Consider the following 15,118-nt stretch of genomic DNA (forward strand, 5'->3'; position numbering starts at 1 on the left):
TAAGCTGACCACGCGCCACCAATGGGCGAGCAGCCCGGGGGCCGCCAATGAGCAGCAGCCTTACGGCCAGCGCCGGACCAGGGCTGCTCCGCAGCGTTTCCGCAGTGAACGCTCCACTCCGAATGCCGGTTGGCTCCCTGCCAGCCAATCAGCGGGGAGCCCCGGGCCCATCAGCCAATGGCCGCCCGCCTCCCCGCCCCGGGCCGCGACGGTTGGCGCTGAGCTCCCGCAGCCCGCGGGAGGCGGGGGCGGATTGGCGCAGGCGGCGTCCAATGGGCGGCGCGCGCGAGCAGCGGAGCCAATGAGCGCGCCGGGGGCGGTGCGGGCGCGGCGGCGGGCGGCTGCAAGGAGCGGCCGGTGGCGGCGGCGGCGGCGGCCGGTGGCGGCGGCGGCCATGGCGGCGGCGGAGGCCGGCGGTGACGACGCCCGCTGCGTGCGGCTGAGCGCCGAGCGGGCCCGGGCGCTGCTGGCCGACGTGGACACGCTGCTGTTCGACTGCGACGGCGTGCTGTGGCGCGGCGAGACGGCCGTGCCGGGCGCGCCCGAGGCCCTGTCTGCGCTGCGGGCCCGCGGCAAGCGCCTGGGCTTCATCACCAACAACAGCAGCAAGACCCGCGAGGCCTACGCCGAGAAGCTGCGGCGCCTGGGCTTCGGCGGCCCGGCGGGGCCCGGCGCCCGCCTCGAGGTCTTCGGCACGGCCTACTGCACCGCGCTCTACCTGCGCCAGCGCCTGGCGGGCGCGCCGGCCCCCAAGGCCTACGTGCTGGGCAGCGAAGCCCTGGCCGCCGAGCTGGGGGCCGTGGGCGTCGCCTGCGTGGGCGTGGGGCCCGAGCCGCTGCAGGGCGACGGCCCCGGCGCCTGGCTGGACGCGCCGCTCGATCCCGACGTGCGCGCCGTAGTGGTGGGCTTCGACCCGCACTTCAGCTACATGAAGCTCACCAAGGCGGTGCGCTACCTGCAGCAGCCCGGCTGCCTGCTCGTGGGCACCAACATGGACAACCGGCTCCCACTGGAGAACGGCCGCTTCATCGCGGGTCCGTGCGGCCCAGGGGCGCGGGGTGGGGGCGGGCCGCGGGCACCTCCTCCCCTCTGACCCCGGGTGCTCCCCTCTCCTCCCTCCCCTACGTCTCCGTCCCGCAGGTACCGGCTGCCTGGTCCGAGCCGTGGAGATGGCCGCCCAGCGCCAGGCCGACATCATCGGGAAGCCCAGCCGCTTCATCTTCGACTGCGTGTCCCAGGAGTACGGCATCAACCCGGAGCGCACCGTCATGGTGGGAGACCGCCTGGACACGGACATCCTCCTGGGCGTCACCTGTGGCCTGAAGACCATCTTGACCCTCACCGGAGTTTCCACTCTAGGGGATGTGAAGAGTAATCAGGAAAGTGACTGTATGTCTAAGAAGAAAATGGTCCCTGACTTCTATGTTGACAGCATAGCTGACCTTTTGCCTGCCCTTCAAGGTTAAAGATTTAGTGTCTTTAATCTCCAGAATAAAACGAATTGAAAACCACTTACCCAAATTAATAGGTGGGGCTTAAGCATCCGCTCAGCTAGGTGGCTTCAAACAGTATACTTGGAGTTAAGTAAAGGCACTAGTTGTTAACCTTGGAAGTAAACGTTTGGGGGGCGATATTGTTTACAGATGCTTCTATTGGAAGATGCACTTTTAAACCTGGAGGGCATTGTGGGGGTCCTGGGCTTCGCGTGCCATTGACAAGGACAGGCTAAGCATCCAGGATTCAGGTGACCTCAGGGTGGTTACCGAGTCTGCTAATGGGCCCTGGGCAGGTCTAGGGATGTTAGCTGTTTCATTGAAGATTTCATTCAGGGATCAGGCCCCCCCTTCCAGGCCAAAGGGGAGAGCGGTCTGATGATTTTGACTGTTGTGAGAAACTTGTACAAACAGACGCACGGCCTGTTGCTGTGGTGATCTGCAGGGGAGCCTGCTGTGGCGTCCCAGCCCCTCACCTGCAGGGTGGGAGTGGAGGACAGCGCTGCTCCCAATGCTGTCTCCCTGTCCTTGGGGTGCAGGGTGCTGACCTCACCACCGCCCCACACTTCCTTAAAAACCACTCTGATGTCACAATCAAGTGTCTGTTCCGTTTCAGATACCCAGGGCTGCCACACCTTATATGTGATCACGGAGTTCTGTAAACTCAGTCCAGCTAAGCCTCAGCTTTCTCAAATGTGCATTTAAATCCAGCTGATCTGGACTGAGCACATTGTTAGCTGAGTGGCCAAGAGTGTGGATGCCTTTGCTGAACTCTGGGCAGCTGTGCAGAGAGCTCAGAGTAGTGTTGGTACCAAAAATTATTTTTTTAAACTTTTGAACAACTTTTGTGAAACGGTGGAATTGAATCTTAAGTGTGTTAATTAATAGCTGTGCTCTGTCTCGTAGGGAAAATCCCTCCGAAGAAGTCTGCGTGCCCCGCACCCAGCAGCACGGCTAAAGGCACGTGCTGGCCAAGAAATGTCTGACACCCTGGGCGTCCTCTGGGTGGGGGAGGAAAGAGATGTCCCCAGGAACAGGAAATCCTTTCACAAAACATCCAGTCTCTTCCTGTTCTCCTGAACCCTCAGTTGGGGTGGCGGTTACATGCCAGTGGTCCTTGAGGCCACTTCTTTTGGCTCTGGAGTTCCTTGTTGGATGCCAGCGGGAAAACTGGCAGGGTCCATCTGCTAGCCAAGGGTTCTTGGCAGAGGGCTCTGGCTTTTTTCTGCCTGTTCCCTAAAGTTGCTGACCTGATGAGCGGACCGTCCAGCTGCACTTGGAGGGTAGGGCCTGGGAAGCTGTTCTTTTGGCAGACCCCTTCCTAGCGCCTCACTCTGTCCCCAGTGGCATTTGCCCACGAGCTTCTCTCCTAGCCGCAGGGGGACTCGCTCCCTCATTCTCAGAGTTCTCATAGCAATAAAGGGTGTCCCGAACCTGCAGCTCTTCCCAGGCCCAGGCTGTCTGGGGATTGGACTCTGCTGTGAGGCATCGTGAGGGCAGCCAGCGCCTGTGCAGTTGGTGGTGCTGATGTTGGCTCTGCGAGGTCGGCCCAAGGTGGGTCTGGACATTGAGCAGGCCTGTCGCCCACACCAGGAGCACGCAGCAGGTGCGCACGCAGCACCACCTGTCCTGCCAGGCAGTGCCCCCAGAGCCCACGTGCACCCCACCTCTGCCCCTTGTTGCACTGTGTGAACCCAAATGCATATTAAAGTCTCAAACTGCGCTAACTCTGGCGTTCTTTGCCCTTGTTTTGATAGCAGCCTTTGCGCAGAGGCTACAGCTGCCTAGCCTGGGGTTGGGGGGGGGGGCGTTGCTGTCTAAGAAGGAGGCATTCTGGGATTCGTTCCAGAGCTGGGATGCTGACCACCAGGATGCCGTCGCATCCCAGGCCCATGACACGGAGGGCTGGCTTCAGAAGAATCAGCAAGACAGAGGCACAAAGGAAAGCCAAGAAAAGGAAAGGGCAACAGGGTGAAGGGGTGCAGAGCCCTCACGTCCTGCCAGTGCCAGAAGGAGCCCTGACTCGAAATCCACAGCACCGAGAAGTCAGAGATGTGAGCTGAGAGCAGAGAAAGCCAGTGTGGACAGGACAGGGCAGGGGCTGGCCGACCTGACTGACCATCCCAGGGCATGTGGATGGGCCTGTTGGCTGCGAAGAAGCCATCCTGCGTGCTGCGGACTGCCCTTTGGCCCGGCCCGTCTGAGGGGCTGGGAAGTGGCCGGGGGTATGGGCGATGTTAGGACAGAGGCAGCGTGGACTCCCATACAGCATTCGTGGAACACGTTTATTGACGGCCTGAGACCTGGGAATCCAGGAATAACCTGAGACACTGGAACAGCCTCTTTTTAGGAAAATGAAGTCTGTCCCCAGCCAGACTCTAAAGTTGTCCTGCCTGGGCCTGGGCTGCCCTTTGTGCCAATCCATGGGACTTGATTTCCTTGACCGCTGGTGGCGCTCTTCACCCTCTTGGGGCCCCGCACTCTCCAGTCTGCACAGGCCGGGTGTCGGGAGAGCCAGGCACCATGACAAACACCCTCCACCCCAAGCAGGGGGAGCTGTCCTGGCTCCAGGAGAGGAGGGGGCCGGGATGGTGGCTTGGCTCATCACGGCTGTACTAAGGTTTCCCTAGCTGACTCCAAGGGGCGGCAGACAATCCCGCATTGTCACCAGGGCTGCGCCATGGAGCAGAGGCACTGCGGTGAGGAGAGCCCCGGGCCTGGGCTTGTCCAGGTGAGTGCCTGCAACCACCCAGTGCCCTCTAGGACGGGAGACGCTGGGCATGCCCTGGGTAGGGGATGGGAGCGCAGGACCCACCTCATGCACCTCAGCCCCTGCCTTCCTGAGCCAGCCTGCTCTCCAGTCTCTGTTCCAGACCCCACAGACTGCAGTGTGCCCCCAGGTGAAGGCCAAGGCCTGCCCTGCAGGCTGGAGGGGCCCCAGCCTGCTGCTGCTGCTGCTGCTGGCACTGGCCGCTGCTGGGGCTGTGGCCGGAGGACTTCTTGGCTTTGCTCACAGTCCCCCCAAGGTGCGCTCCTCCCGGGGACCTGGCCTGGGGCACAGACAGTGGGAAGGGGAAGGAACGGCCAGGACCTCCCAGCCCTCCAGTGGAGCCAGGACTCAGAGCAGTGGCTGGAACACTGGGAGGTGGGGGGGGTAGGGGGAGGTGGTGTCGGGGGCTGCCCCAGCCTGCCCAGTGAGCTCTGGCTCCCCCATCTCAGCCTCTGCTGCAGATGCTCCGTCTGACCCCCCCAAGCCCTGGGGCACCCCGGTCCAATCAAACTGCCCAGGTGGATGTGGCCCGAAATGTAGCAACCATCCGGGTGACCTCAGCTCAGAGCAACCGCAGCTGGGCAGTGCTGTTCGACGGGCACAGCGTGAGTGGGATGGGGGGAGTGGTCAGCACCCGCAGAGGCTCGGGTGGCCCTGCCTCACCCACCTGCCTCCCTAGGGCTGCGTCTGTTACCGCCCCTCGGAACACCCGGCCTGCTTCCTCTGCCCAATGGAGCCCCGAGACCGTGAGACCCTACAGCTGCTGGTGAACACGTCCAGGGTAAGCAGCCCCATGCGGCCAGGCTCCCCGGGCCAGGGGGCAGACAAAGGGTCCTGTGTACAGCCCAGGCCTGGGGCAGGCTGGAGCTCTGGTTTCAGGGAACAGAAGGCCTGTCTTCTCTTTGCCGAGGCCGCTGACAAGAGCTGAGGATGGTGCTGGCCCCAGGCCAAATGCCCAGGGACGCACAGGCATGGCCCCAGCCTGGGGGAGCGCCGGTACCCCCAAGCCCTGGCCCACCAGAGCCTCGTCTACAGGGCCACGGGCCCCCCGGCCCCAGCCAGGACACCCATTACGCCCAGGAGCTGCTGGCAGTGCTGGGGAGCCGCGAGGTGGACCCTGCCCAGGTGGGCGACTCTGTGCGGCATCTTTGCAGCAAGACGCCCATTTACTGGGCCCGCCGAGCAGAGGGTAAGTCAGGAGCTGTTGTGGGGCCCGTTGTGGGGCCCGGGCGGAAGGGGTTGGAGCTGTGTGGGGCTCACGCAGGCCCCTCCCCCCAGGGCCCCAGAGGCAGCGGCTCATCTACCTGTGCATCGACATCTGTTTCCCCAGCAACATCTGCGTGTCTGTCTGCTTTTATTACCTCCCAGACTAAGTGCCGCACCCGGCCAGCCCCCCAGGCCGACCTCGTCGCAGGTCATGAAGGGTGGCTGCGGGCGGGAATTAATAAACGCTCCACCTGGCCGTGACGCTGTTCTCTGGGGCCTCAGGACACAAAATGGGCAGGGCGGGGAGAGCACGGGCTTGGGGTTGGGCCCCCGCCTGGGACCCTGTGGGCCCTGTGGATCTGGAATTTCGGAAGCAAGTGAAGGCTGGCTAGGCTTCTGGGCCTCGTCACACCCACAGAAGCAACGGGAGCTGAGAGAACCCCAGGGCATGCTGGCCTGGCCAGTCACAGCCAGCCGCGGGGTACAGCGGGCTCAAGGGCGAGGGGTTCACACTGGCCTGGGCAGCTGAGCACACCTAGTCCACAGGTGTTCCCTGGACAGCCGCCTGCAATCCAGGGGGCCACGGGCTAGCCCAGCACGCTGTCGTTGAAGGCCAAGCAGACAACAGCTTTCTGGTGGCCGCCATACTCTCTCTTGATCTCTCCCGTCTCCACACACCAGAGCCGGGCCAGGTTGTCAGACGAAGCTGCAGGGAGGGATGGGGGCAGGAGCTCAGGGCGAAGCCCCAAGCTGGGGCCTACCGCAGTAGGAGCTGGCCAGCGCCAGGCGGTGGTGGCCGGGCAGGCAGGGGCTCACCGGTGACGATGTACTGCGAGTCCCCCGAGAAGGCACAGCCCCACATCCAGCCGCGCGAGGACTCCCCCGGGTTGCCGCTCTTGATGCTGAGCTCCGTCATCAGGGAGAAGTTGGATGTCCTCCAGATCTTGCACGTCTGGTCAGCCGAGCACGTGGCCAGAAGCCTAGGGGCAGACATGAGTGCAGCGGTGGGGTCGTCAGCAGCCGCTCCCACCTTCACCCCGGTGCCATGCAAGGGCTCCACCCCTCTGCAGACCCCCCTACGCACGTAGAGTCAGGGCTGAAGCGGCACTGCAGGGCGTAGCGGGTGTGCGCTGGGATTTTGGTCTTGGGGATGAGCTGTGTCACCTCGTCACCAATGCCCCCAGTCAGGTTCCAGACGTAGCAATTCCCCTGCAATTGGAGGGGGGTCATGGGACACCTGGACCCTTCGGTCTGACACCTGGGAAGGGAGGCCCTCATGGCCAGACCCGGATGCAGGGGCCGCCGTCCCACCGGGAGCTGCACACCGGGATCTGGGGGCTGAGGACACATGGCAGGCACAGTTGCGCCTGGCTGCAGGGAGCTCCAGGCAGGCTGAGAGCCAGAGGCCATGCCTGGCCTTCGAGCAGAAAGGTGCTGGCTTGCAGGAGGGTGAAGGACGAGATGGGAGCGAGACATGTCAGATGGAACAGCCGGAGGGTGACATGGGGATGCTACGGGACCAGTGAGTTGAGAGGTAAGGGACTTTAAAGGGGAGAAGATGAAGCCGGATGGGAGAGCGGGGCCATACTGCAGTGTCCCACAGCCACGGCGAGGACCCAGGGCGCCAGGGCGTCTATGCAGGGAATGCTGGCGTTGGCGGGCGCTGAAGGAGCGCCGTGTGGAGCCAGAGCCTCAGTGAGGAGGGAGGGTGGCCGCTGCACGGGGAGCGGAGGCAAACGTGGGCCAGGAGGAGCCGGAGAGGAGAGGGAAGTAGACAGACTCGAGAAGTTGTGGAGGTGGAAGTCACGCCCGCTGGCTGAGCTGTGCAGTAGTGAGAGGGGGCGTCAGCAGCGACACCCCGCTTTCTGGCTTGGCTGGCTGGCTTGGATCTGGAGCCCAGGATGAGGAAGCAGGCCCAGTGGGGGGTGGGGGAAGTCTGAGGAGCATCTGGGGACTGAGCCATGTGCAGGGAATCGGGAAGACCAGGGACTGGGTGCTGAGCCAGCCTCCCCCAGCACACGCGCACCCGAGACTCACGGTGCTGTTGACAGCTGCCATGTAGCTGGCATCGGGGTCAATGTGGGCGGACGTGATGGAGACCTCAGGCTCGGGTATCAGCTGCTCATTGTGGTCCGTTTTCAAGTCCCAGATGTGGATGGCACCGCTCTGGTCCCCCACAATGAGCTCCGCCTAGGGTGCAGGGGAGGTGAGGGAGGGCCAGTCCCCTGCCTTCCAGAGCCCCATGGTGCCCGGCCCTGGCAGCGCCCCTCACCTGGTTGGGGTGCAGGCACACGCAATTAATGGGTGCGTTCACCTGGAAGATCCGCTGGCACTGCAGGTTCCGGGACCTTTGGGGGCACATGCACTCTACTGGGTGCTGCTGGCACCCCCAGACGCTCTTTTCCTGCCATTTATGCTCGTTCCTCTGCTGACTGCAGCGGCGTCACACCACACACCAGCTAGACTCCCCCCGCCTCTCGGGAGCAGCCCCTCAGCCCGGGCTTGGGGGACTCACTCTCCAGAGCTCCTTGGAGGATCAGGTTGAGACTGGGCTCATCTTTGTGGGGCTTCACCACCTGCCCTACTCTGCTTTCGTCACCACCCTCAGCAAATCACCCGCAAAGAAAACCCCATCTGGGTCTCTGCTTGGAGGGTCCTGGCCTGAGACAGCCCCGGCCTGGCCCCCCACCCCAGCACACCCGGCAACAGGCCCCTCCTGCCCACTGCCCCACACCTGAGGTCCCAGATCCGCGCTGTGCAGTCCTCCCCCCCCGTGTACATCCAGCGGCCGTCCTCATGGAAGCCCACAGATGCGATGTTCTTATTGACCCCGTCGTAGCTGATGATGGGGTTGGGATTGTTGGAGCTGAGATCATACATGCGAATGTGCTGGTAGCCTAGGGACACAGGCTGAGCTGCAGGGTGGCTGTGCCCAGGCCAGCCCAGCAGGGATCAGGGGTCGGGTCGATGGTACAGCTACCTGCAGCGGCGATCATGCTGCGGTCCGGCGTGATCTCCAGGGCGTTCACCTGCTAGGTCTGTTAAGGAGGAGGACAAACAGAGCCCTCAAGCCCCCGCCCCCATCTGGCTTGGCTGCTGCAGCCTTTCCACCTGAGGCACCCCTTCCTTTCCCCAGGCTGCTGCCCCCACCAGGCATCCTTCCCAGCACCGCCCTCCCCACCTCCGCGGTGAAGGATACAGAGTCCTGATGCTGAACCGTGCGCGTGCAGATCCCACTGTGGGCCTGCCAGAACCGCACCGTGTGGTCATAGCCCGCAGTGGCCAAGATCACCGGGTCACTGCCCACTGTGCCAGGGGACGTGTTCATGGTGTGGAAGAAGAATCGCCCGCACAGGACGCACTTCTGAAAGGCGGGGGTCAAAGCTCAGAGCATCTGCAGAGAGAGGGGTGTGCAGAATTTACGGAATACTCTCTAAGTCCACTCGCTGCTGAGAGATAGGCATTAGCATTCCCATTTTAGAAATGTGGAAACTGAGGCTCAGAGGCTCAGGGAACGCATGACAACCTGCGGAAGCGCGCGCTTCGTTCCCCGCCCCACGGACCCGGCCGGGACGCCAACCCCACCCGCCGCCGGCAGGGGGCAGTCGCGCCCGGGGCGCCGCTCTGCCGCAGGGGCAGAACGCGCATGCGCAAGGACGGCGGACGGGCCGGAGAAAACAGCCGAAAGCAGCGGCTACGCATGCGTAGCAGGCCGGCGGCTGAGCCTGATGGGAGGGGTGCTCTCTGGCCAGGCCGTCGGACTACCCCGTGCTCCGCCGACAGCCCTGGCTTCGTCCCACTGGGCCAGCTTCCCCACGCGCGCTCTCCCGGCCACCCAGCGGCGGCTTTCTGGCCCAAGTCCCGCGGCCCTCCGTACCTTACACGCGGCTCTGCGCTCCGCCGCGCCTCAGGACGGCGAGCGGAGCGAGAGCGAATCGATAGAGGCTGCGGCCGAGCGTAGAGTTATCGATGGGCCCTTAAGGCGACACCACGGGACTTACGCGGGGGTGTTGGGGCGAGACCAACGTTCTGGGGCGGGAGGGGCCAGTAGAGGCCTCCGTGATGCCTGGCCGCAGCCTTATCCTCGCAGGCACCGCACCCTTCAGACCGCTACCCGTTTTCCAAACTTGGTCCCGAGGCGGGGCCGGGACCAACCCCTCCCCTCCATCCCCTCCTCCCCACCCCTCGGCTAGGATGCCCAAGTAAGTTGGAGGACTCCCGCCCAGTTAACTTTTGAATTGCAGGTAAGCAAGAGTCATTACAGGTTTTGGTATAAGTATATCCCAAATACCGCATGAGATATACTTACCCTAAAAAGTTACCCGTTGTTTATGGGGAATTCAAACGTAACTGGGCGTTCTGTAGTTTTTTTTTGTTTTTTAAGATTTTATTTATTTATTTGAGAGAGAGACAGTGAGAGAGAGCATGAGCAAGGAGAAGGTCAGAGGGAGAAGCAGACTCCCCAAGGAGCCAGGAGCCCGATGCGGGACTCGATCCCAGGACTATAGGATCATGACCGAAGCTGAAGGCAGTCGTCCAACCAACTGAGCCACCCAGGCGTCCCGCATTCTGTAGTTTTATTTGCTAGACATGACAGTCCTAAGTCTGGGCGCTTTTGGTCCTCTTCAGCCCTGACCTGACCTGCTTGTCTGCCCACTCAGCCTCAGTGACCCCTCCAAAGCTGGGGTCCCTCATGCCTCCTGTGCCATTTAGCGCTCCCACACTCCAGGCACTGTGACCTCAGCTCTCCTGCGTTTCTTTTTTTCCCCCCACGATGCTGAGAAACGCAGCTGCACACAACCCCCTTCCTTCCTCGGGCTCCTTGACCAAGGCCTCAAATCTCCACTACGCCCCCAGGCTCTGGGTGGCAGGAACCTTCCCCCATCCCTTCCATGCCTCCCTCCTTCCTTCCCTGCAGCCCGGAGGCCCCCCTCCGGCAAACACTCTGCACAGCTCTCCCCACCTCTCTGACTCCCGTGTCCTCACTTCCTGCTTACTCCTCAGCTCACTGTCGTCTTTGGCCCCGGCTCTCCAGTGGAAGTATCGCAAGGTCACTGGTGGCCTCACACCCACAAGCCCGCTGGATACTTTTCCTTTCGCATCTTGACACATCCGCGCAGCAATTGACAGTGCTGGTCCTGAAATCTCCCTCGCTGCTCAGCTTCCTGCCAGTCTTTCTCTGCCTTCCCTCAGAGCCTGGTCCCCTCCAGGGTTCCGGTGTCTGCATGCCTTTCACACTGAGGGGCCTGTGCGCTCTCCAGGACTTCCAGTACCACCGTGTTGGGAGGCCTTCCGCCCTGTCTCCAGCTCAGACCCGCCTCCCTGATAGACAGTCCCCAGACAGCTCTGCTTCCCATGGCCGAGACCACTCATTATGGAGCTCCCCCAAACGGCTTCCCCTTCTGTGTGCCAGAGCCCCTCCCGTGTTACAGCTTGGCACGATCCAGTGGCGTCCGTCACCCCCTCTGCCAGAACTGCCTCCTACCCCACCTCCCTGCCTGCACTTCTGCCCCCATCCAGGCTGTCTTTCACATTGCAAAGTGGTCTTTTAAAATTCGAGACGCTTTCATGGGTCCCCCTTACCCTCCAGACCCCTGGCCCCTGCCAACTGTGTGACTTTCTCCTCTCTCCATTCCAGAGGCTCCATGCTCTATCCTGCCGGTGTGGACAATAGCCTTGGGCTTCGACCCCCACTACACGCTCCCTTCTGAGCTGTCACCCGTGCCCCACTGAGGATGCGCACCCGGATACCTCTTTACATGCCACAAAGGTCAGCACCTTTGTAGTGTCTGTAGGAAGCATTATGCTGGTATTTTTGTTTTCACTGAGGTAAAATCCACACACTGTGAAGCTAACCATTTTTTAAGGTTTTATTTATTTTTTACTTATTTTACAAGATTTTATATATTTATTTGACAGAGAGAAAGCACAAGCAGGGTGAGCAGGAGAGAAAGAACCATTTATTTATTTGACAGAGAGCAAGAGTGCATGACCTGGGGCTCAATCCCAAGACCCTGGGATCATGACCTGAACTGGAGGCAGACGCTTCACCGACTGAGCCAACCAGGTGCCCCTTATTTATTTTTTTAAGTGATCTGTACACCCAACCTGGGGCTTAGACTCATGAACCTGAGATCAAGAGTCACATGCTCTTCCAACTGGGTCAGGGAGGCACCTCTAAAATTCACCATTTTTAAAGTGAAAAATTCGGGGACACCTGGGTGGCTCAGTTGGTTGGACGACTGCCTTCAGCTCAGGTCATGATCCCGGAGTCCCGGGATCGAGTCCCGCATTGGGGTCCCAGCTCCACAGGGACCTGTTTCTCTCTCTGCCCTTCTCCTCACTCATGCTCTCTCTCCCTGTCTCTCTCTCAAATAAATAAATAAAAATCTTAAAAAAAAAAAAGTGAAAAATTCGGGGCGCCTGTGTGGCTCAGTGGGTTAAAGCCTCTGCCTTTGGCTCTGGTCATGATCCCAGGGTCCTGGGATCCAGCCCCACATCGCATCGGGCTCTCTGCTCAGCAGGAGGCCTGCTTCCTCCTCTCTCTCTGCCTGCCTCTCTGCCTACTTGTGATCTCTGTCAAATAAATAAATAAAATCTTTTTTAAAAAGTGAACAATTCAGTAGCACTTAATACGTTCACAGTGCTGTGCAATCACTAATCTCTGTCTACTTCCAGAACATTTTCATCAACCCAAAAGAAAATCTCTGTGCAGTCTTTCCCCTTTGCCTCTCCCCACTCAACCCCCTCCACCAGCCCCTGGCAAATACCAGTCTACTTTCTGTCGCTGTGGATTTCCTATCCTGGGTATTGGGTATCCGTGGGATCCCACAGCACACGGACTTCGTCCCTGGCTTCTCTTGCTGGGCATCATGTTTTCAGCATCCCTCCAGGTGCTAGCAGGTGTCAGAGCCTTGTTCCTTTTTATGGCCAAATAATATTCCAGCGTGTGGCTAGACCCCATTTATCTACCCACTCACCTGCTGACGTACACTTGATTTCTTTCCCCTTTTTGGCTATTATGAATAATACTGCTGCGAACAGTGTGTCTTTTGAAGTACGTGTTTTCATTTCTCTGTACACTAGCCTTGGAATTACTGGGTCACATGGTAACTCTATGTTTAACTTCTTGAGGAACCGCCAGACCATGCTGCGCGTTTTCCTGCATTATGCATCAGGTCTTTCTAATGGGAGACGAGGAAACTGAGGCTCAGAGAAGCCGACTCATACGTTGCAGTTCGTACCCGCGGGACACGATGGAACCCATCCTGCGGCTCAGCTCCCCGCTGACCTTACCCCTTCTGTGAGCCCCCACATTTGCCCGTCCTCATCATCCGTGCTGAGTACCAGAGCTCTGCTGGGCTCAGAGGCAGCTCTGGGAGCGGCAGTGAATGTGGGGTCGGAAGGCTGGGGGAGTGAGAGCTCTGTGCACTCCGGCACCTGAAGGACATCCAGAGCCGTGTGAAGCCCCCAAGGAACCTGGGAGCAGGAGAGAGTGGTGGGGCGGAGGAAGGCTGGAGGACTCCCCCTACGGGTCTCTGCAGTCCCACCTGTGTCTCAGAGGTCAGGCCCTGCCCTGTCGGCCTTTCCTGTGGGGCTCTGGGGACTGCATGTGTCCCTTGCCTAGGCTGACGAACAGACAAGGCGGGGCTCCCCCCCAGCCTGAGTCCACCCAGCTTCTCTGCTGGGTAAGAAGAGGGCCCGGCATCCATAGTTGTCGATCCCCTCTTACGCACCCAGCACCAGCCAAGCCCTTTACCGAGGTGGCGTCCATGAGAACGAGAGCAACCCCGGGCAGCTGACGTGCTGCATGCTCCCCGCAGCCCGTGGGGAGGGTATGTTCGTCCTCCCCGTGTCCCACAGCAGGGGCCAGGCATCAGGGCTCTGGCCAGGGGGAGGCTGGGAGGAGCGCTGGGGAGGAGCACCAGGGGCAGCTGCAGCTGGTGGACAGGAGCGGGGGCAGCACAGGCCGCCAGGGGAGACCGCCATGCAGCTGGGAAGGGGGCCAGCCTGAGCTGCAGTGAGGCAGCCGCCGGCTCATGAGTCTGGCCAATTCTGCTGGCTCAGCAGCCCCTCCTCCTGGGATTCTCGGAGGCCTGACTTCCTGGAGGGCTGCCCAAGTCCCACACCTCTGTTTCTTCATCCCCCAGCCAAGCTAACCCCTGTCCTTTGGCTAGGGGGAACCGCCGGCAAACGCACATCTCTGTTTTCATGTGGATCCTCCCATGAGCCCTGAGTGGCGGGCAGAACTGCCGGCCCATTTTACAGATGAGGCAGCTGAGTGTCAGGGCCTTGTCCAAAGTTGTCAGGCTGACTGGTAGCGGATCTCGGGCTTCTTGGGCCCTCCCAGGCCATTACCTTCTCCTGGCAGAGTGAGTCCAGCAGAATGTACAGTACACAGCGCTCTTTCCAGGTCTGTGCTCCTGAAGGTGGACTCCACAGGACATACCTCCTTGTAGGTCCGGGGAGTGACTCTGGGGTGCCTGTCTGTGAGGTGTGGACAGAGCTGGGGGTGGGGGAGCTGCAGGCAGGCCCAGTTTGTTACCCAGAGGAATTAGATTTCTCATTTGGAACTTGGCTTTTCAGGTCATGGTGAGGGTATATTTGTGAAGGTGGGAGAATAGAACATATTTTTCTTACCGAGTTATTAGCATGATTTATGACATTCAAATATCCCAAGATTTGTTGTGTGGGCCTCGGTTTTGTACCCTTGCCCCAGCTCTGCACATGTTAGGCTCAGTCTGGAGTGTTTTCCCTTAGTTGGCCAAACATAAGAACGATGGTCAGAAAGATAGCCATTTTCTCGTTTGTATTTTTTATAATACTTCTTGTTTGTCAAGCACAGTGCTAGGCTCTGCGGATGCAAAGATGAATAAAATATCGTCGCTCCCACGTGCAGAGAGCCAAGAATCTCACCATACCCACAGAAGCCACTTAGTGAGCACTTACTAAGCTTGACTGCAAAGTGCTTTGTGGATACCATCGCAAGTAATCCCCAAGCAACTCACGGGACGTTCTCATTCTCACCCCTGTTTTACAGAGGGGAAACCAAGGCTCAGAAAGACAAAAGTGACCAGAAAAACAGACCCAGTAAGAGGCAGAACTGGGAAAAATGCCGAGGCAAATGTGGGTTCAAAGCTCAGACTCATGACCTTGAGATTCTAGGGCCTTATTGGCTTCTCTGAGCCTCAGCCTTCATCTGTAAAATGGGCACAGTAAATCTGTGAAGTGACCACCAATGTGCCTGACCTAGCTGATGCCCCAGAAGTGGTCACAATGAAGAATGGGAGGAAAGGGTCTTTCTGTTTAGGGACATCCCCATCCCCACCCCCTGTGATCCCAGCATGTGCTGGGAGACCTAGACTTGCTCCCTAAACTCCAAGGAAGACCCCATGTTGGGGATGGTCAGCCACCTAGATCAGGGGATCCTAGTGCCTGCTGCTTCCTCACCGTCCCCCAACCCTGGCCATCTTCCTCCTGCACCTGCTTGATGGTCTGGCTGTAGGAAGAGGAGTGTTAGGCCATCATATGTGCAGACCCCTCCGAAAACTCTTGACAGGTTTCATCTGGAAAGGTGGCGATCTGCCCGTCCTGCGATGAGGAGAGTGAGCCTGACCCGGGATTCAGACCCCAACCCATCTGTCTGTAG

General features: G+C 60.1%; 3 protein-coding genes across 4 annotated transcripts; 2 read left to right on the forward strand and 1 right to left on the reverse strand.

Annotated features, from left to right (window-relative positions):
* Positions 1-390: 390 nt before the first annotated feature.
* On the forward strand, positions 391-3,220 carry LOC122895683 (phosphoglycolate phosphatase). Its single transcript, XM_044233265.1, has 2 exons — positions 391-1,034; positions 1,141-3,220. The coding sequence occupies exons 1-2, from the start codon at positions 395-397 to the stop codon at positions 1,464-1,466; spliced, it is 966 nt and encodes a 321-aa protein (XP_044089200.1). The 5' UTR covers positions 391-394; the 3' UTR covers positions 1,467-3,220.
* A 953-nt stretch (positions 3,221-4,173) lies between these two features.
* BRICD5 (BRICHOS domain containing 5) lies at positions 4,174-5,636 on the forward strand. Its single transcript, XM_044233951.1, has 6 exons — positions 4,174-4,224; positions 4,367-4,519; positions 4,713-4,868; positions 4,943-5,044; positions 5,299-5,452; positions 5,542-5,636. Exons 1-6 carry the CDS (start codon positions 4,174-4,176, stop codon positions 5,634-5,636), a joined length of 711 nt encoding a protein of 236 aa, XP_044089886.1.
* On the reverse strand, positions 5,601-9,609 carry MLST8 (MTOR associated protein, LST8 homolog). Of its 2 annotated transcripts, none has more exons than XM_044233094.1 (9): positions 9,347-9,609; positions 8,669-8,863; positions 8,450-8,498; positions 8,204-8,366; positions 7,742-7,817; positions 7,507-7,659; positions 6,554-6,678; positions 6,286-6,449; positions 5,601-6,175 (listed from the first exon to the last, which is right to left on the reverse strand). In XM_044233094.1, exons 2-9 carry the CDS (start codon positions 8,795-8,797, stop codon positions 6,057-6,059), a joined length of 978 nt encoding a protein of 325 aa, XP_044089029.1. In that variant the 5' UTR covers positions 8,798-8,863; positions 9,347-9,609; the 3' UTR covers positions 5,601-6,056. The 2 variants fall into 2 exon arrangements, with proteins under 2 accessions (XP_044089029.1, XP_044089028.1); XM_044233093.1 differs by having other exon boundaries at positions 8,450-8,501.
* Positions 9,610-15,118: the final 5,509 nt, after the last annotated feature.

The sequence above is a fragment of the Neovison vison genome, chromosome 14 (assembly GCF_020171115.1).
Source record: "Neovison vison isolate M4711 chromosome 14, ASM_NN_V1, whole genome shotgun sequence".
NCBI lineage: Eukaryota > Metazoa > Chordata > Mammalia > Carnivora > Mustelidae > Neogale > Neogale vison.